Raw genomic sequence first — 22,083 nt, 5'->3', positions numbered from 1 at the left:
AGGGCAGTCCTTCCCAAAGTCCTCCAGTTGTGAGGTGAAGACAGGTGTTCCAAGGCAGAGGAAAGCTCTGCACACTAATCATTCCCAGGGTGCAGTGGGGGTGAACAGCTGGTGGAGCAAGAACTACCTCTCTACCAGCTACACCGGAATAAAGAGCCTCACTGGTGTTGTAGGATGCCTACAGGTGTTTGCCAGCCTCCCCTGTATTTGGGAGAATGAGAACAAGACCTTTTCTCATCCCCGATATCCTGAATTGGGACTCACAGTAACCTATGAGCCAGATCAGCCCTGATTCATTTGTTTTCACCGTCAAACTGCTTAAGGCTATGTTTCAAGCACTGTTTGACACATTGGAGCCACCAGGACCCTTTGTAACTCTCTTGATATTCGAATTGCACACACAGCGCCAAGAAGCCTGGTTTGATGCTGTTGAATCGCCAAGAACAGTGGGAAGGTATTATTGACTCCTAACTACCCTCTGTGTCCAACATTGTGCCCTAGAGATTGGTTGGGTCACTTTTGATCTCTCAAAAGACATAGGGCCTCATTACGACCCAGGCGGTAAGTTACCGCCTGGGCCGTGACTTTACCACCATGGTGTAAACTACGTTTACACCATGGTGGTTGGCGGACTTACCGCCCCATTCCGACCTTGGCGGGGCGGTAAGTCCCCAATCCCCATTTACCCTTCCCCATTCCCATTTTTGCCCCATAGTGGCGTAATTAACTCCATGGTCCCTTAGCGCCATGGATTTTAACACCCGCTAAAATCGGGTGTTAAAACCTCCATGGCGCTAGGGGAACTCGGAATTGGCGGTAAGGGGTCGGCGCAGCTAACGCTGGCGTTAACCCCTTACCGCCAGGGTCGTAATGAGGCCCATATTCTATTAAGATTTTTTTTATTGCCCTTTGCCCCTGTTTCATTACCCACATTGTTGCATATTTCTATCTTTTCATATTGTGTGCTATTCCCACAGAGGTGGGCTTTTGTGGTGTTTTTCTATTGAGTTAATATTGCATATGGTGTGCTCAATTAAAGTATATATATAACGTGAACAAGCGGTTTGTTGCCGCGAAACGCGTCGTCGTTTTTCGTGTCACTTTCTCTGTCCTTGGACATTATAATTATTAAAGTTTATTTTGTGCCTGAAACATTTGAGCTTCCTGACTCTGTGTTTGGAAAGGATTGCTTGAATCCAAACCTCTTCCTGGAGTGCCATCCACTTTTCTTGTACTTCGTATGGGGATTCCTTTGGATATATATATATATATATATATAAAACATCAAATGGACATTCCTTTATTTGAGACATTTGTTCTTTGGGTTGCTACGGCTTTACATTCACACCCCTCATAAGAGTGTAGTCTGCCCTCAGCCCAAGATAACACAAAAAGCGAAGGAAGTATATCTCTTAACTGTCCCCGTGTCGCCCTTTATGGTTGGGATCACTAGTGATTTGTAGAAGTGTGAGATCTAGGTAGGCGGTATAGCCACTACGCATCATTGTACTCCTGATGGGCAGAAGTCATTTAATCACAGATGTGTTTCACTTTGAAAAAGCGCTTTTTGTTTTATATTAAATTGTAAGCAGTGTATTTACCAGACACCAGTGGCCCCAGCATGATTGAAGGCCACTCCTAAAACAGATGACCTCCTAGTGATGTTCAAGGCCAATCTATTTTTGTGGTGTCTGCTTCAAGTCAGAAGAAAAGACAGGCTAAGCAAACAAAGAGACTGTCATAACCTACTTTCTGGCTAGACAAAGGAGCACATTTAAGGCTTCTGAAGGTATCTGTAGCTAGAGGTGGAGGGGAGGGGAGAAGAGCACCAATTAGGGGGGTAAAGAACCAAAGAGGGAGGGCATTTGCCCCACTTTGCATCTCCTTGGTACGCCTATAGTAGCGGTATGAACATGACCCTAAAATCGACAGAATGTGCCCTATAAATATCGTTGAGCAAACTAAGCAGTTTCATAAAATTGTTGGCATACCAACATCAAGTGTATCCTAAAAACTATCCCTTTTTGCCGAAAATCATTAAATGCACCACAAAAACAAAATATTACTACAAAACACGAGCATCAGTTGTCCACCAAAAATCATTATGTGCCCCAGAATAAAAATATGAATTGTCATTGCTGACTATTTCCCTTCTATTCCTCAAACCCTTACTTCTTCAGTCTCTGGTGCTAGTTCCATTTGTTTATGTTGAAATCTCTTGATCCCTTGACAATCTTCTCCAATTCATTTGCAACTAGGCCTGGACAAACTTTCTTGACAAACTGAAATCACCTGATTTCCGGTAATTCATACAGGACGTACCTCGAACAAACATTTTAAAAAGGTATATCCAAGGTTCGACCACATGTCTTAAAGGGGGTCACGTAGCTGAAAATACTAGTCTCAGGTAGCTTTCAGAGATCTAGATGGTTGTTGCTGGAGGCAGGCCTATGATATTTAGGGAAGGGTTAATAAATTGGAGTGGAGACAGAGTAGTTGTAGGAAGAAGGGTAGAGAAAGCTAGTGGATGACGTGGATCGAGTAAGAGAGCGAGATTTAGAGTTGGCTTTGCTTACATAATTCTGTATGACACATTGAGTGATTTAGAGTGGGTGAGCAATACAAGTGCCATCAGCTGAGATTTGGGGAGACAGTTGACACACCAGTCAATGTCCATTTCCTGAAGTGTGTGGGCAAGATACACACCATTGGGTGACACTTTGGCGTAAGGCCAGGAATCATGAATTCCTGAGGGCATCTCGTGCAGAAAGCACACGTGCCTGATTTTGCTAGAAGGGAGCACCAGTCAGTTTCCTATTTGAAGAGACGCGGGCTATTGGGTGATAACTGGGAGGTGGAGTGGGAGGAACAGAGAAACCCTGCCAGTGTCCATCTCTTGATGTGAGTAGACGAGACACCATCAATCAGATGGCACCAGTGGTAGGAGTGGTAGAAGTCAGGGACTCGTGAGGTCATCTCGTGAGTGAGGCGCACACACCAGATTTTGCTGTGTGGGAGCAGGAGAGATTCAGGGTTGCTGGTGACACACCAGTCAGTGCCGTTTCTTAAAGCAAGTGGACAAGACACGTGCTTTTGAATGACAAGTGGGAGGAGGAGCGTGAGGAGCAAGGAAACCATGAGGGCTGCTTGCAGCAGTGGCAGGCACACTTTCTTTTACTGGGATGTACCAGCAGAGATTCTGGGAGCAGGTTATCTGCCAGTCTGTTTCCGTCTGTTTAAGTGAGTGGACTAGACATGTTCCGGTGGGTAATACTTGGCAGGAGGAGCGGAAGGAGGATGGAATCCCTGAGGGCAGCTTGTGGGAGAGGACCATTTACTTGATTTTGCTGGGCTAGAGCAGCAGAGATTCAAGTAGGTTGGTGACGCACCAGTCAATGCCAGATTCCTGAAGTGAGAGAATGAAACAGGGGCCATCGAGTGACACCTGGAATGAGGAGCAAAAGGAGCAGGGAAACCCTGAGGACATCTTGTGGGAAAGGCAGGCTTGCCTGACTTTGCCGGGAGACAGCATCAGAGATTCGGGGGAGGAGGGGCAGTGACATGCCAGTCAGTGTCCGTCTTTTTTAAAGTGACTGGACAAGACAGGTGCCATCAGGTGATAATGGGAGGAAGAGCAGGAGGAGCCCGAAAACCCTGAAGGCAGGCTGTGGGAGAGGTGCACTCGCCTGATTTTACTGGCAGGGAGTAGCAGAGATTTGAGAATGTGGGTGACACACTAGTCTGTGTCCATCTATTGCTGTGAGTGGACAAGGCATGTCCCGTCAAGTGAGATTTGTGAGGAGCTGAAAGTTTCTAAGGGTAGCTTGTGGGAGAAGCTAGCTTGTTTGATTTTGCTGGGAGGGATGATCAGAGATTCAGAGATATGGCTGACACACCAGTCAGTGTCTATCTCTTGAAGTTCGTGGATGAGACACGTGCCCTCGGGTGACACCTTGGAGAAGAAGTGGTAGCATGGAATCCCTTAATTTGATGGCAGGAAGCGCAGGAGAGTCACCCACATCACTGAATCTCTGTTGCTCCTTCCCAACAAGATCAGGCAAGCCGGCCTCCCCCAGGAACTGCCCTCAGGGAGATTTGGAGAGGCATGGGACACACCAGCCAGTGTCTTTCCCTTGAACCGAGTGGACAAGATATTTGCTGTTAGGTGGCACCTGGTAGGAGAAGTGGGTGGAGCCGGGAGACCCTGGGGGCAGCTCTTTGGGGAGGCATGCTTGACCCGAACTTGGTGGGAAGGAGCAACAGAGATTCAGGGAAATGGGTGACTCTCCTCTGGACACCTCAGCAACAACATATCAGCACCCAAATGAGCCAGAGGCACAGGGACACATCCAGCCCATTGTTCTTTCACACCTGCAGCAGCACTTGCTGAGTTTATTTGGGAGTCCAGACCTGTACAGGGTCAATTAAAGGTATCATCCAACTCACATTCCACACCCTGGTCTCAAGTCACTCTGGGGTACTGGAGCCAGCACGAGAAAATGCACACGCACTGCACCAGGACAATGTGCATCTGTTGAGACCGATAGAGGGTTTTCGGTTCTGCACACTATCTCTGGGCCAGATGGGGGAGGTGTGTAGATCGTACTTACCAAAGACTAGGGAAGAACAATAGGTGGGTTAATAAAACAGTGGGAGGAGACTGAAAATCTCAGTTCTCTATCTCCACTGATGCCTTCTATTGATAGTACAAGAAACCATTCAAGTGCACACCAAAGACCAATGAATGTAAAACAATGAATGCAGGATTAAAGCCACTTGGGTGCAGGGGAGTGTGGTAGGTCAGAAGGAGGAGGCAGACCAATGGTTGTCATATTCAACAAGGTTTATTATAAAAATAATAAAGAAAATGGCTCTGTTACCTCATTCTAAGGGTTTCCATAACTAACACAACTAAACTAGGGTGCTCATCATCAATAGTGAAGTCTGTAACCAAAAGTCTGCCCTGCATCCGAAAGCTAACCTATCCTGACCCTACCACTAATACTAAACAACAGAAAAGGCCAGGAGAATGGCTCCCCTCCCCTGGATTATCAGCACGGTTCTCCCAGTTCTCCTCAATAGGGAATCTTTAGATAGTCCCTTGGCACTTCTTGTAGCAAGTCTTCCACTTTTTTTTACGGGGCTCCTCCCCATTGTGTATGGGTTCCTTTGGTTTCTCAGAGTTTTCTCTGTACTTTATCCATGGTTTAACTGTATCTTTGGAGACCAGTGGTATTTCACAAAAGTTCTCTCTTCTCTAGGACAAACACAATTGTAACTCGCATTGCTTTCTTTATTCCTGTTCTCAGTGACCCAGGCAGTTTAAGCCCTTGCCAGACTCTTACTCTTATTCTTCTTATACGTCCTTATGTGCAGGATTCTCACTCTTTTTATAAGTTTGCTGTTCACTGGAACACATATGATTAGTTCCACTGTGTTTCTCACTCTCCTTATAAGTTTGCCATTCACTGGGTTGAGTATGATTAATCCTGCTGTGATTCTCACTGGGACGAGTATGATTAGTCCCACTGTGATTCTCGCTCATCTTATAAGTTTGCTGTTCACTGGGATGAGAATTATTAGTCCTGCTATGATCTCACTCTCCTTTTAAGTATGCCATTCACTGGGACAAGTATGATTAGTCTCGCTATTATTCTCACTCTTCTTACCCGTTTGCCAGTCACTGGGGCAAGCATGATTACTTCACTCTTTATTTCCTGCTTCGCAACAGTTTTAGATATTGCTGTACTCTTAAGTTATTATGCCTGTTTCTCTGGGTCTCCCGCTCTCCCCTTTATCTTGGATATAATGGGGCTGTGACACCGGTTCAGCGTACTTGCTAGCTCTTTCTATTCTTCTTGATGGCTTCTCCGATTACTTCCATTTTCTCTCGAGACACGCTTTGGCGTCTGAACGTGGTACTGTCTGAGTCAGGGTTCTTCTGTTTCTCCACCTTTTGGCCATCACCTCTCGCATTTGGTTTCCTCCTGGGAAGTCCTCCAGTCTGGCAGACCGTTTGTGGTAAGTGGTTGGCGTACCTCTCCCTCGGCACATCAAAGTTAGGGCGCTCAGTGATCCTGTCAAGCTGAATGGAGTGCTGGCACAGACCTGGTCTCAAGGTCCGTTCGATGGGATCCGCCACAATGCTCCTCAATGCTGGAACCATAGAAGAGCAGTGTAGAAGCACCACCCTGTACCCGCCTAGCCTGACTGATACCTAGGCGGCAGGATACAGCGGTAGTCTTCTTGCACCACAGAAAGGATTTCCCATGATTAACATGGTGCAAAAACAGTGCAAGGCACTGATCAGGGAAATCCAGATGGTAAGTACTACAAAGGAGAAGTCCAGAGCGGTAAAAAATAGGCAGAGCACTCAGGGCATGAAAAGGCAAGGAAGACAGAGCATAGATCACTGGGCATGAAAAGGTAAGGCAAAGAATAATAAGCAAGAGCAGAGAGCAGGCAAGGAAAACACGCAGAGAGGATGCATGGATAAAAGAGGAGCAGAAAACTGGAGCGGGACAACAAGGCTGATGAGACGCTCAGGGCTGCCTTTGCTGCTTGCTTTTAAGGATGCAGGAACAAGGTTGTTAGGTGTTGCTCGGCAACGCCATGGGGAACGTAATCATGTGTATGCCTGACCTTGCCAATGACGTACCTGCGACCCCCAAGGACCGGGTGCTCCAGCGAGCCAACAAGGAGCAGGAGGAGACAGCAGCGCAATGTCAGGAGTGCCGATCCTGCAGATGCCAGCGGGGATACTACTGTCAGACTTCCGGGCCTCAACCGAGGACTTGGGAGTTACACTGCATTGTAACACTATGCCTCCTTACAGGGGCCACGGGGGCGCTTAGCTTCCAAGGAAAGCAGTGATAAAAATGTGCGATCACATGCCACAGCACTTCCAGTGGATAAAATATTGGAAACGGCCATGAACCAATCGAGCATAACAGATGGCCCCAACATGATAGGCAGGCTGAGGTGTACTCTTCTGATTGGCCTGGGATTCTTGTATGGCTTTGGTCCTTGTGAAAATGGATTTCATGGACACATGGTTGTCACAGAGAGTCCTAACATGGTTGTTGTCTGTACGCATTGAGGTTGAGACGATTGAAGGCATCGGCAAGACTTTAGGATGCATCCCATAAGTAAATTGGAATGAGCTGTGTTGAGTGGCTGAATCTTTGGCATTGTTATATGCCACCTCGGCAGTATCGAAGTAGCCTGTCCAATCTGACTGCAGAGAACTGGTATAACAATGCATCTTTTCTTTTTTTACAAAGCCCACTCTTTGGCAAGGAGGCATTGGCTAGTCCCGGTTTGAAGCCACCTAGTGCACCTCCCAATTCCCATAGCCATCCAAGCCTTGAAACGTTGTACCCTCCCTGAACATGTGTTGTTGGTCTCAAAATTCCTAAGAGCCGCATTTAAGAACAGAATGTTGGGGTCTATCATGAGCGCAAAAATGGGAAAACACTAGTCCGGGTGGGTCGTGTGTATGCTGTGGTTTTCGCAAGCAGTTAGTGGTTTTATCATTGTATGTTTATTTTAACTAAAATCTTTTTATTTTATGAGAAAAATGTAGATATTAACGCATTATTGTGTTTTTTATGTCTTGCTTTGTAAACTACACTTTGATGGTGGCTTGTCTTCTGAATAAAAAGTTATACTACTACTAACAATGCAAATATGATTCAAAGGTCTGATTTGTCCTCTCAGTTTGTTCATTCATCTGTGGATGGTACCCTGAACTAAGGGCTCTCTGTATGCCCAGGGCTTGGGACATAGCAGACCAGAAATGGGAAGTGAATTGTTGTCCACGGTCAGTGATTACTTTTTCCAGGCAAGCCATGGAGGTGGTAGACTTCATGAAAAAAAAGCAGTCACAGTTTGTCTGGCCGTGGAAAGTGTGGTAAATGAAATGAAATGGCAATCTTACTGAAGCAATCTACCACCACCATTATACACGTATATCCGTTGGACAAGTGCAACTTCACGATAAAGTCCATAGCAATGGTATGCCAAGGGCACCGCAGGATCTCGACGGAATTTAGGAGACCCACAGGCTTATGATGAGCTATCTTATGCATGGTGCATGTGGGACAAGTGGATACATAGTAAAGCACACATGTTCTCATATTACGCCACCAAAATTGGCGAGAGATTAAGTCCAATGTAGTGCTTAGTCCACAATGTCCAGCTGTCACAGAATCATGAAAAACACGTAGAACCACATCCTGTAATGTAGTGGTGGGGAGATACTGCCTACCGTGATAGATGCCCAGGTCTTTGCAGACGCTGTAAGATGCAGACTTCCTTAAAGTGGACATGTACGGTGCTGTGGCTTGTGCTTTCATTATGGAATCCAGAAAGGACTAAACAGCCATCATGAAGTGCTTAGTGGGTAACATTGGCATGGGTTCTTCAAGACCTGAGGCACAAGTACTCTGGTTCTGCGATAAGGCATTCACTTTGGTATTTTGTGTTTCTGGGGTATGTGTGATAGTAAAGTCAAACTGTCAGAAATACAGCACCCATCATGACTCACGGCTGTTGTTACATGTCAGTGATCCAAGGTATTGTAGGTTCCTGTGATCAGTGCGCACTTCCTTTTGAATTGTCCTCGAAATAGGTGATGTCTCCATTCCATAAAGCCCACTTTGATAGCAAGCTGCTTTTCTATGATGTTGGGATTACGCTTGCTGATTGTCAATTTTTGATTGTCAATTTTTGAGGCAATGGGATATTCCAAAGCACTTGTCGGATTACATTGCAACAGGACTGAACCAATAGCGGTTGAGGAAGCATCTATGGAAAGTGTCAGGTCTGGATGTTGTGATCCCAGTATCACTATGAGTGAAAAAGGTTAAAGTCTGTAAATTGGAATAGTGACTCATGAAACCGCGATGTCTGTTCAAGCCCCCTGCCAGTGTATTGAAAATGTGCATGCATTTCAATTCATAGGTCTTTCTGGCTTTATCAGCCCTGAAATTACCCCGGAGTACAGCAATATTGAGATCATCAGGGGTATGATTAGCTTCTGAAAAATGCTCACCCAATGGACTCTCATTAGTGCATCGCTTCACGCTTTGATGATGGAGGTTCATGCATTTATGTAGAGCTTGACTCGTTTCCCCAACATAGTAGCCACATCCGGGACATTTCATGAACATCATCAAGTAAACAATATTGCTGGATGCACATGTAAACCGTCCCATAATTTTGTAGTCCTGTCCTGTGTGGGGTATCTTGATTGTGTCTGAAATGTTGATATGTAGGCAGGTTAGGCATCTTTTGTTTCTGCAAGGTACAGTTTCATAATCTGTGCTATTTGTGTCTAGTTTGCTTCTAACCATCATTCCCTTCAAATTGGCTGGTTGTCTGAAAGCGAGGAAAGGCATCTCTGGAATAACTTCGCTCAGACAATCATCTTGTTGCAGGATGGGTTGGAGTTCCTTGGCAATCCTGCGAAGGGCTTCGAGCTCTGGATTGTATGTGACTACCAGTGGCACCTGGGTTTGTGTCTCTTTCGCTCTGTATTCTAAGAGGTTGCTCCGGGGGATGCATGTTGCCCTGTGGATCTGGCAGTCCACAATTCTGTGGTTGTGTCCACGGTTTATTAAGTCTGATCTCAAACATTTTATGTTTTTATCCCGGTCCTTTGTTTCTGAGCATATTTGATTGTATCTTAATGCTTGGCTGAATTTGTAGCATGTTTTGTGTGCACTGGGTGGAAGCTGTCACTCTTCAAGTTGCTGGCACGGTCAGTTGGTTTGTAATATACTGTGGCCTATGGCTGGCCATCGTCTATTGTTATGATGGTGTCGAGTAAATGTACTTTTTCACGAGAGTTGGAAAGTTTAAGGTTGATGTATGTATACATATATATACATATATATAGTGTGTCTGGTATGTGTCTGTGACATAAGTGTGTGTGCTCTAAGTGTGTGTTTTGTATGTTTGTCTGTCATAAGATTGTGTATCATAAGAGTGTGTATTGTTGTCAAGTACCTGGTCACTGGGTTGTTGCTTTCCAATGACTTAACTGCGGGGGGGGGGGGGAGTGCGGTATTCGTTCGCTCTTCTCTGAGGCACTAGCTCGCAGAACGTCCAGGTTGCTTTTGGGGTCAGTGCAGATAGAGCAGATGGAAAACACGGGCAAGGTTGGGGACCAGTTCCACCACGCCAGGGGCTCACCTCCCGGGATTAACGTGACATGAAGGCAGGGAATATCACTAGGCCGGAAGGTGGCTGAAACAACCGAAAAAGGATGCCAAAATGCAGCCAACCTTTAGGCCACTAAGGTAAGAAGAAAAGTTGAATCAGAACCCAGAAACAAAAGAAAACAAGTACTGGGAAGAGGAAGAGCAGGGTCAAGAGCAGGGAAGAGAGGGATAGAGCTGGGCTGTAGGAAAGATGTTCCCCAGAAGAGGGCATGAAAGGAACCAAGCAGAGGCTGAAAGGCAAGGGGCGCTGGTCAAGGAACAAGACTAACGCTGAAGGTAACAAAGAGCATTAAGACACACTGGTGCATGGACGCGTCTGCCTTTTATGGCAACTGCAAAACAACCCCAGTGTGGGTTGTAGCCATGTCGACCGAATGCCGTTGCACATTGCCTCTGTAATCCAGGAAGTGCTTGAGGCAAATGCTGTGTCCCCCGCGTCCCACCGGAACGTTAAAGTCGAGGACGCGCCTGACCACCCCAAAGCGGATACCGTCTACAGCACCCTGCAGGTAGGTGGAGGAGGCACGTGACACTTGTAAGAGCATGTGTCCTAAGAGCATCTGTCGTAACAGCATGTTTCGTAAGTGTGAGTTTTGGAAAAGTGTGTGTCATAAGCGTGAGTCTAATAAGTGCTTGTGTTGCATGTATCTCTGGCATTAGAACGTCTGTCGTAAAAGCATTTGGCATAAGATCGTGTCTTCTAAGTGTGTGTGTAGTAATTGTGAGCATCTCAAGGGTCTGTGTCATATGTGTGTGACCAAAGACTTGGTTCTCTCCTCTTTGAAAGACATCCAATATACCATTTGGAACCAATATTAGAGTGATGTTTGTAAAGAAGTAATGTTTACAAATGTGATATTGTCTGTGCCCTATTATACACACTTACTGTACTAACTTTATGTACGAAGTTTTTTGGCACCTTCTAGTGCATGTCATGAGAGTTCTGTACTATGGCTTTACTCTACTGTATATTGATTCCCATTTTCTGACATGTACACTAAACTGCTAGAAAAGTGTTGTTTTATAAAACTACCGTAATATCACGGGTAATTCATTTCCATTTTTTTGTGATATTAGCTGAATAAATAAGCTAAGAGTCACCTGTGTTCTTTTTCATCATTCCCTTATACCTTTGTACTGGAATAATAAAACTTCACAGTCTTTAGGATACAAAATATGTGAAATGAGAATAGTCTCACAGTAATCAAAAAAGTAAAATATTACTGTATGTAAATATATGTGGCAGGACGCCACCCCTTTGTTTCCAATATGTGTGTGTGTCATTTGTGCATGTGTTTTAAAAGTCTGTGCCATAAAAATGTGTGTTGTAAGAACGTGTGTCGTAAGTGTGTGTGTTGTAAGAGTGTGTGATATGAGGTGCATGACTGTTTGGTGTGTAAGCGTCTGGAGTATAAAGTCATGAATTGCACTTGTCCTATATACCTCCTATATAAAATCACAATTTTCATATGTATAGAAGGCGTATAAGGTACAGTTAGTTCATGTGCACAATTTCTATCTCCTGAAAACCGACATCAAAGCCAGTCCTGACTTCGATGGGACTTTTTAGGCATAAATGAGTCTACATTTCTGAAATGTACATCTCCCACATGTCTGTGTACAGTTTATATATAAAATGTCCATTCATTCTTCTCATGTATTATATGACTAATATGATAGGTTATTTATAATGCGCTTAATACCCAGAGGTTTCTAAGCGTGGAGCTGAGGATCGAACCTGTGGTGCTCCGTGTCGTCTTGCTTCCAAGGCGAGCACGTTGCCCCTGAGCTATCCTCCCAAGATTCTGGTACACATGTAGAAGCTCACATTAAAGTAAGCTCTAACTTTCATTTGAGTTTTCAATATGTACAAGTGGAGTACATGAGTTTTAGTTTGTATACGTACGCAATTTACATCTGAAAAATGACTTGAAAGTCAGTCCAGACTTTGATGTGAATTTTTAGATGCATACAGGTACAAAATGTACATCTATCTCACATAGGTGTACAGTTAGTATATAAACTATACATTAATTTTACTCTTAAGAACCAAAAAAGCTGTTTTTGTCCTAATCACATTTTTTCCTGTCGAGAAAGAGACACTTCCATTGATCAGACGTTACACAAAAACCGCTGGACGCATAGGCACCAATAAGGAACAACTTGGGCATAAAGCGCTGTAGGTGTGCCTTTTGTTGTTATAGGGTAAAACCATGCAGTAGTTTTAAAATATAATTAGAAGGAGAAGGGGTGCCCTCGATTCAAACATTATTTTAATGTCTCCCATCGTGCATTGCATCAGTCAGTCTTTTCAGAAAGGAAAACCCAACATTTATTTTTCCATGATGCAAATGATTCCCAAAGTAATCCCGAAGGAAATCGAAAATGAAAAGTGCTCAAAATGATACTTGAAGGAGGGAAAGGGGTATTTTCATATTATGGTAGAGATGGAGAGGAGGAAGAAGGACCACATGGGTAGGGTGAGAGTTTGGGGGTGGGATGAGGAGCATGGTTGTTACAGACCATTGTTGTCTACCTGGGGAATCCCATGCGGTTTCCACAGGATTCCCGTGGACATTTTGCAAGATGTGCTAGAGAGGAAAATGCATCACATGAACCAGCAAGAGAAAGGGTGTTAGGGATGATTTATACAAGGGGGAGGACCTAGAAAAGAGTAGAGGGATGGCACATGGAGAGTTGCAATGGGGAGAGGGGAAAGACTTGAAAGTGGTGAGCATTTTCCCATTCCCACGGTAGCCATCTTTTTTCCATCAATGAGAGCTGTTTACTATTTGAGTAGTTCAAGCAATTATAATGTAATGTAATTGTCATTTGTATAGAGCCTTTCATCATTGATATGGTCCCAATGCGCTGTCGGGTGAACGCCCTTGGGCGACAGCAGTGCAGTTACGATAAATTACTCAGAGAATTATTGAATGCGTGTGTGCATTTTAGCAAATACGAAGGTAGGTAGGGGTGGCCAAGTCCCTGCTAATCACCCATGTCGAGCAGGCATGTGGATGGGTGCAGAGAGGTAGTGTGGAGAGTATGCGGGAGCAGGAGAATCAGCATGTGTGCAGCTAGATCACATTTGTATAGCTGCATTCCAATGGCAGAGTGGTTGTGCAATGTGTCTTAGAGTAGTGCATGTAGCGATTGGGTGCTGAGAGGTAGTCTGGAGAGTATGCAATAGCAGGACAATCATTATGTGTGCAGCTCACTGGGACTTTCTATCATGTGGGACAGCTGTATTCTAATGGCACGGGTGTTGTGCAAATTGTCTTAGAGTAGTGCTAGTTAAAAACTTTATAAGCCATAATTTTACATTGCACATTTTAATTTCTAACAAAAATTACACACATATGACCACACATGACCAGGAGTATTTCTTATGTCCCTGGCAACGGCGGGGCCAGGTCTTTTTGGTAGAGAGTGGAAAAGACACTGGTCAACAAAATGTGGATACTATGCAGGTGAATAGAGTGGACCGGGATCTGAAAGGAGCCACATGGTATTTGAAAGTAGCCCCATGCAACCTTCCCCCCCAGCACCCTCCTTAGCTCCGCCACTGTCCCTAGTGTACACAAAAGGGTTGGATTCCTCAGGATCCAAGAGTGAGCAGACTTGCACATTGGACTTCCCTACGCGAGTTAGCTCATGTCTTCCCAAGCAAGGAAGCATTTCCCAAATTGTAACATCATTATGAGTAGAGTGCACAAAGAGGCGGACAGGGCAAATACGCTGTGGTTTGCAATAGAGCCTTGATACACTTCAGTGGGAGGGCAATGTTGTGCTCCAAGGAGGTCATGTGTCAATCCCCTACATATGTTTTGCTGTCATGTTCCTGCCCTTCCTCCCATCAAGACTTTACTTTTGCCTCCTCCCAATTCTATCCCCAACCCCCACCTGAACTGGAGCAGGTCAAAGAGTGGATGGCTAATGTTGCAGACACATATTCGTTGTCTGGGTGCTTTGTCCTGCTCATTATTTTAATGTATTGTTTTACAGTGACTCTATTAATGACTTCTTCACCTGTAAATAAAATGCCTTCTCTTTCTCTTCTCAGCTGGGGCTATGACCTGCTTTGGTGAGTTTTCCTTTTATATTGTTTAATTAATGTAGTATGAACGTCCAATGAGCATTAATTATTCCTGTTAATGCATGTTTTGATGTTCATTAACCTTCCGATTGCAGTGTCATTTGAACCTGAGGACTCCTGCAAGGCCAGGGAGACCACTTCAAATATTGCCAATCTGGAATAATTATGATGTGCAAAGTGTTTTAGGGTGAACGAGTGGGTGAGATAGTGTGTGGGATCATGGATATCTTGTACCCAGAGGTGCCATAAAAAAGCATTGCAGATAGAAAAAGAGAAAGAAAGTTGAAAATAGGATTCTGGTTTTTTGTGATGGTCGGAAGGCTGCCAGTTTGTCTGACTAAGGGATGCCCTGACTGATCCCTCCACCTCCTGTTGTGTTATGCAATGAGAGATTAGTAACCCGTCTGTCTAAGCGATCATGATCTGGTGGCGAGGGCATAAATGCCAAGGCCATGTCTATTATGCTATCTCCATGTATTTCTAAGAGCTCCCTAATCTTCCTGGTGCCCCACAACATGATCAATGATGTTCAAGATGGTGTCTGTCCCCTAACACTATCTTTTTCTCGCTCTTTCTCTCACACCTTTCCCTGATCTTGTCCCTCCCTGCTCTATCCTTTGTTTGCCTCCTACTCTCTCTACTTCTCCTCACCCCTTTCTCTTCTCTCTACCCCCTGGTCTTCCTAGGTCCTATCTTTCTTCTACCTCTCCCTCTCCCTCTCTCTCATTCTGTACCTCTGGTCTTCTCACACTCCTATCGTCTGTAGCTACACTTCCCCTCATCCTACTGCTCCCCCTTGACTCCAAACTCTCTCAATCTCTCCTTCTCTGTCTGTCTAGTCTTTTCGCACTACACCTCTCTCTCTCTCTACACTCCACCGTCCTACTACTATTCCCTCCTTTCTCCAATGTTTCCATTAGCACGTGTCTCCTCTACCTTTCACTCATTCTCTCTTTCTCCCTCTCATGCTTGCTGTCCAGTCTCTGTCTCCACCCTCTAAAATCAGCCTCCCCCATTCCTCACCACCCTCCTTTCTATCTCCCACCTTATCATACACTCACAACCACAACGTCAACCTTTCACACTAGGTATTACTCTGTCCTACATGCAATAACTGCATTCATATCCAACAGCTCCACATACTTCCTAGCACTCTGTTCCACCTTCCAACTTCCTCCTGATCTAGGTCCACCACCACAACACCTGATCTCATCTGAAAACCTTTCACTCAGTCTTGTGAATGCAGGCATGTTATACCGGGGACCTCCTGGTTCTTTGTTTCCTTGCCCGTCCTATTGGTATTCTGCTACACCTCACTGTTAGGGCCAATCTAATCCTAGCCTTTTCCCCAGAGCTGGGTAATCATGGTACACTGTTTAAAAAAGAACTTGGCCCTGACCCCTCTTCATTCATGGCTTTACAGTCCTGGAAGTTCGGCTAGGTTGCCTTTTCGTCAGGCTTCTCGACTTCCATCTGCCCTGGCAGGCTACAGAACATAGCGGTAAGTAGGACGTTGTTGTGAGGGGGACCTTCTTGGTCAGTGTATTTCCCCGATTTGATTGTTGTTTTTGTTTGCTGCTGCATTTGATTCTGGGTCTTGACATCCTGTAAAAGGCAACATTGAAAAGAGGCTGGAAGGTATTGTGTGATTTACAGTGGTACCAATAGTAGCAAACAAGTCACACTTGGGGGGGGGAGGGGGGTCAGTGACTGTCCCCTCAAACTCCCTTGCATCGTCTCTGGGGTAGGATTGGCTCTGGCATGCACTCTGGTAGACGCCTGCCCCGAATTGGGAGAGGTCCCTGTTCCCACCTGACAGGGTCAAGCTCCTGACCCTTTCACATGTCCCCACCCATTCTACCACACCCCGTTCTCTTCCACTTTGCCAACTACTTTGTGGTATCTGGATAAGAAATCCACATTCGCTTGTCTTTTTCCTGTTCTTTGTTCAAGTTTGACAGAAAAGGTTGTAGAGCTAGGAACCATCTAACGATCCTTTTGGTTTCTTTGTTTTCGGGCCATCTATATTATGGGTGCATGGTCGGAGACAAATCTAAATTTCTTCCAGCTAAATAATATCTTAAGCTGTCAACTTCCCATTTCACCACCAGACATTCCAGTTCAACTGTGGGATAGTTATGTTCTTGAGGATATCATTTCCGGCTGATATATATGAGAAATTAGGTTTTTCTTCCCAATCTTTGATTTGGGAAAGGACTGCTCTTAGGCCGATCAGGGAAGCATCGGTCTGCAGGATGATTTGCTCAGAGAAGTCTGACATAATTAACATAGGGCTATTACATAGCTTGGATTTAAGTTGTTCAAAGGGTTCTATGTTGTTTTGCCGTAGTAAAATACTTTGTGATACTTTACTTTGACAAAACTACTATGTTTTATTTTTCCTTTTTTTGTCAAATAGGGGATCCCCATACCACTTATACCCTTGCACCCCAGCCTCCCACCCTTCCAAACCTACCTATGCCCCTGCCCCTTAATACATGTATAGCTATATACGTCCCCACAAAGTAGTTTTGTCGAAATAAAGCACCACAAAGTATTTTACTTCGGCAAAACAATGTCACACTGTTCAAATGCACTCTGGGCTTTGTTGTTCCAAATGACAGGGTTGGTCGAGTTTTCCCTATTTTGCCATTTAATTGTGCTGCAAGAGTGGAAAGCATTTGGAACAAAACGGCAATAGCACCCCACCAACCAAAAGAAAGTTTGTCGCTTTTGATCCTTGAGCATAGGGACTCTGAACTGCATGTCCTATACTTGTGTAGGGGAGTAGAAGGCGTTCACAATTTGCAACCCTAAGTATTTGACTGAATGAGTCCTTTGACAGGGTTTGCAGTAAGGCCAGCATTTTGTAGGCAGTTTCAGACAGCAAAGAGATGATGAATATGGTCCCTCCATGACTTGTTTTGTATGATGATGTCATCCAGGTAGGCCCCAGCGTTTCTTTGGCATGGTTTCAAGACTCCATCTATGAGTCGCTGGAACGTGGTTGGGCCTCCATGTAAACCGAAGGGCAACACCGTGAACTGGAAGAGTCTGTGTGGGGTGGAAAAAGTCATCTTCTTGTTAGCTTCTGGATCCAGAGGTACTTGCCAGTAACCCTTTATAAAAGCCAATGTTGATCTAAAAGTGGCTTTACCCAAGATCATCAATGACAGACATCAGGTAAGCATAGAATGAGTATACTTCATTAATTTTTCTGAAGTCGATGCAAAACCGCCAACTTTGATCTGGCTTCGGTACAAGCACTTTTGGGATGACCAATTGCTATAGGACCGTTCAACGCAGACCGCAAACCCAGAAGCATGGCGCTCTAAAGGTTTCACACAGAAGCATGACATGCAGTATGAGGGGTCTTCGGCTCTGCGACCTGCAGCCCAAGGAGGATGACAGCAGGTGCCCTTAACAGAGCAAGTCATTGTAAAGGGCGGGGTAAGAACGTGGAAGGTGCCGCACAGTGGACCAGCCAGGAGAAGGAGGCCCGACCAAAAGACTGACCTTCTGGGGGTGGCCCTCACAGGCTGGATTCTGCAAAGTCAGTCTTTTGCCCCCGGTGTTCCGACTTCAAACCCCTTTTGATGACTCCCACCAAGTCTTGCATCTTCTTCAGGTTCTTCTGTACAATCTTTTTACGTGCCCCTGGCAGTGTTTTGATTTTATGGAAAATTCCTTGCACGCTTTCTGGTATTTCAGTGAAGACATCAGGATATTGTAATGGTGAAGAAGGAGGAGACTGACACAGAGGTGGCATGGTGGTTAGCAAAGACCTATTTGTCTTGAAAAGAAAGAGAAAGGCCTATTAGTCACTATTTCTATGAGGGGTTTCCCTGCCTCAACTAAAGGCTGAAAAAGAATCTGTCAGAATGTCTGTTTAACTTAAATGTCCACCGTCCTGTGTCAAAATCCCTAGTTCTGTCCCTCACACTTATAACTAAAGTAGATAAGGCTAAACTGTTCGTGGCCCAGGAGAATGGCTCCCTTCTCCTGAGTTTTTGATCAGAGGTCACTTCAGGAATCTCAATAGTACTCACCAGGGGGAATGACTCCCTTACCCTGGTTAGCGTATTCTCAACATAGAATAGTTCAAACAATGTGCATCAGGGGGAATGACTCCATTCTCCTGGTTGAAAGTGTCATCCAACAAAAGAAACACAAGTCCAACAACCTTCTCCTCTTGGATCGTTTATGTATCAGGGGGAATGTCTCCATTCCCCTGATTGAAAGGTTCATTTAATGCTTTGTAGTCAATGCCAAGGGGAATGACTCTCTTCTCCAGGCTGGAAGCTTGTTCTTACTTCCGCCACTTGATATCAGGAGGATGACTCCCTCCTCCTGATGCTTCTCATTACAAAGTGCCAATCACACTAGACCCAGGGGGAATGGCTCCCTTCCCCTGGATACTCCAGTGTCTCTTCTGTTCAATACCATGTAAAGTTCCAAATGTGGTTGGGTCTCCGGGCCAGGTTCTTCATTGACTCAGCAGACCTAGTACACTAACCTGCCAAGTATTGCTACGAGGAAGATGACTCATATCTCTCGCTGGTATTGGGTTCTCAACCCAGGTTTATCTTCTTGGACTGGGCCTACTTGGGTCACTATCCTTCCAAGTACTGCCACAAGGAAGATGACTCGTATTACTCTCTTGGTTAGGGTTACTTCCCCTGGTCTCGCTTATTCGTTTTGGGTATGGGTCCTTGACCCTTCCTTGGTGGTCAGTGGGATTGCTCCATCCACTAACACAAAGAAGAGGAGCTTTCAGGTAGGTCTGACCACATGAGAGTCAATCTGGGTGTCCCAACTATTCGGCCAAGGGAGAGCCTTTAATGCGTGCCTCCCTTCTAACCCCAAGTTCTTCTGCACCTCTCTTTACCTTTGTAGGGATGTCGGTACGTTGCCGGGGCTTCCAGGGACAATGGTTTGCCTCTATGCTGCTTCAGGCTTCTCTCTGCATCTGAGATGACCGTGCGGTTTCCCTCTGCGTGACTCGGCTATTGGCAGTTCTCTCCACGACAGAAGCACAGTCTCCCTCTCTGCAGCACAGCTTCATTGGGTTTCTCTCTGTGCCTGCCCTGTCAGCGCAGTACTTCTTTGCATGGTTCAACTTCCTTCTGGCCTTCGGCACCGCTCCTGTTGCACCCAGGAAAGGCTGCAGTGGCTCCACAGCATCCTCCGTGCTTCTCCTTCTCTGGTCCCCCAAATGTTTTTGAAACTCCTGCGCCTGTTTCCACAGTTGCTGCCTGTATCCGCTGGAATCAACACATTTTTATCCCTCTATGGTTTTTATACAATGTAGCCGGTTCCCAATCGGCTCGTCCAAGTCCTTCATCTCTTTTGTTGTTTTGTTCTTGATACTGATGCAGGGCCACCTCGTACCAGTACTTGAGTGGCAAGTGAGCTTCATGTTTTGTTCACTCTTCTTTACCATAGTACTTTCAGGTTCCCTATAGTTCTCCACCTGATAACTATACATAGGTTTACTCTCTACAAAGAGGTTATTCGAGGAAAGAGGGGTTAGTGTGTGTGGGGGTGTATTGATGTTACAAGGGCTGCATCCTAGACGGTCACACTTATCCCTAGAGGGGAAGTCCCGTCCCATGAGATCCTCTCACATAATACCCCCCCAAGGGGACTATCGGTAGCGGCTTCACCTCCCTGGCCTCATTGGAAGGATCTCCCCCTCGGGGAGAAGTGACGACATCTAATGATTCATCACAGTATGCTTCTATAAACTTCACCAGGTCTTTGCAGCATTAAATAGCTAGACCAGGTAGAATTGTAATGCCATGTACTGCCATAGTGTCACAATCCCTACCCATGACCACCTCAGAGACAACAGCGAGCACCTTCATGCACCACGCTTGGTTAAACATTTCCATCGAAATTATCCAAACAAACCTGGCCTGCCGGAAGGAATGCCTTGAGAGGGGCCTTAGGGGGGAGTGCGGTCATGATCCCTACCCATGACCACCTTGGAGACAACAGCCCCCTGACAGCAGTAAGGCAACACCCACCCCAAAAGACTCCAAAGGCCTTAAAGTCCCATCAGCACAGGGCATGGAGTCAGTCCTGGCGCCTTTGGCGCCAGGCTCATTATTCAGTCTGAAGCAAACACCACACTTCGGACCTTGATCCAACATGGAGACACACTTGCGACCTTGATCCAACATGGAGGTCCTTATTCCAAATCAGCCCCAAGAACTGAACTTGGCAGTCTAGTGTTTTGGGTGTGGTCGATCTGCTGGCTATATAAGCCCCACCCGAACTAGGATTCACGCTTTGCGTTATTCTGCACTCCTGCAGCGTAACGCTCACCATGTCCAGCTCCAGCTCCTCAGCTTCATCAGGAGGCCTTCCTCTGGAGTCTTCGACCTTGATCCCATCGGGAACCTGCAAGAACAAGAACAGCATTAAAGGAAGTTTACCTGTGATCCATCCACACTTCCTCAGCACTCGGCGGTCTCGCCATCCCCGGAGTGCTTCACTGCCTGCAAGAACAAAGAACAGCATTACCAACGAACGCTTACCTGTCATGATGCCTACCCCGGGTATCCGGATCAAGCCCATCAGCCCCGGGAGCAGGCATCCAGACATTTACAAAAACCCCAGCAGCCCCAGCTAGGGGCTGTCTGGGTTCAGTCCTGGTGCCGTAGGCACCAGGCTCATAATACAAATCAGTCCTGGCGCCATAGGCGCCAGGCTCATAGACATTACTTACCTCATGCAGACCATGCTGCGAATAAATCCAAGCCAACGTGAGGCCCGGATGGGACTATTTTACTACAGGGAGTATTTTTTACTCGGGTGTGGTCCTGGGGAACTTCTTTCCTGGGACTACTTTGGAGGCTATTTAAACCACGCCCGAACAGCAGCACATGCTTCGTGTTATTCTGCATCCAGCAGCGTGACTCTTACCGTGCCTGCAGCCAGCATCCAGTCTTCTGCCACGCCCGCGTGCCTGCAGCCTGCATCCAGTCTTCGGCCATGCCCGCCTCGAATCCGGAGCTCCTAGAATAAAGAGGAAGAAAAGGACAAGGTTAGAAAATGAACTTATTTTCATCTCCCGACCTGGAAAGTACATCAGTCCTGCACGGGTCGCTTTGCCAGCTCCAGCACAGCGCCATACTCACCAGTTCTCACAGCATCTTTCGATCCGGCACTGTCTCCATCATTTCTTCGCCGTACTCCGGCACCTAGGGGCACAAGAATAACAAGGTGAGCCAAGGTAATCAACACATACCTCTTACCACCATAGACTTACCTGATTTATCACCAGCGGTATTATTCTCCATATCTTCATATGCCGCATCTGTAAAGAGGGAGAAAAACAACACGTTAACGCATGCAATAGTTACCGGACAGCGTTGGGTAACACAGACTCTTACCTGAACGCCAGCAGAAGCTACGAGACCTTCTTCTCACGAACTCAGTTGTAACTTAAGGAAGGAAGGGGACAAGAGTGAACATCGGGCACATTGAACTCTTTGAACTTGATACTTACCAATCCCGCCTGGGACTTCAGAGTCAATGCTTACCGGAACTCTCCCAATGCCTTCAAACCAGTGAAGTAACTGGTATCTTCGCGCCCCTGCAAGACACGCAGGATGGAGAGCTCATCTTTTACAAACATAAGGTGAGTTTACTAAGGGGATATCGGAGTGATTAGTGGGGGAGAGCAAGAACAGTTGGGAGGCCATCACTAAAACCCACAGGTGGCTAATCCCTGTCTCCACTTGCAGGAAA

At 45.9% G+C, this 22,083-nt stretch overlaps 1 protein-coding gene across 2 annotated transcripts in view; it reads left to right on the top strand.

The window, feature by feature from the left end:
* Positions 1–22,083, top strand: part of LOC138503207 (pancreatic secretory granule membrane major glycoprotein GP2-like) — a 964,255-nt gene that overhangs the window by 64,302 nt on the left and 877,870 nt on the right. For both annotated transcript variants that reach the window (XM_069622794.1, XM_069622793.1), the window contains exon 2: positions 14,293–14,313. In XM_069622794.1, coding sequence (XP_069478895.1) covers positions 14,293–14,313 — 21 coding nt within the window. The remainder of the gene's footprint in view (positions 1–14,292; positions 14,314–22,083) is intronic.

This window comes from Ambystoma mexicanum, chromosome 11, assembly GCF_040938575.1.
Source record: "Ambystoma mexicanum isolate Mex_15411 chromosome 11, UKY_AmexF1_1, whole genome shotgun sequence".
Taxonomy (NCBI): Eukaryota; Metazoa; Chordata; class Amphibia; order Caudata; family Ambystomatidae; genus Ambystoma; species Ambystoma mexicanum.
The sequence above is the reverse complement of the archived record's forward strand: the minus strand, read 5'-3'. Positions and strand labels throughout refer to the sequence as shown.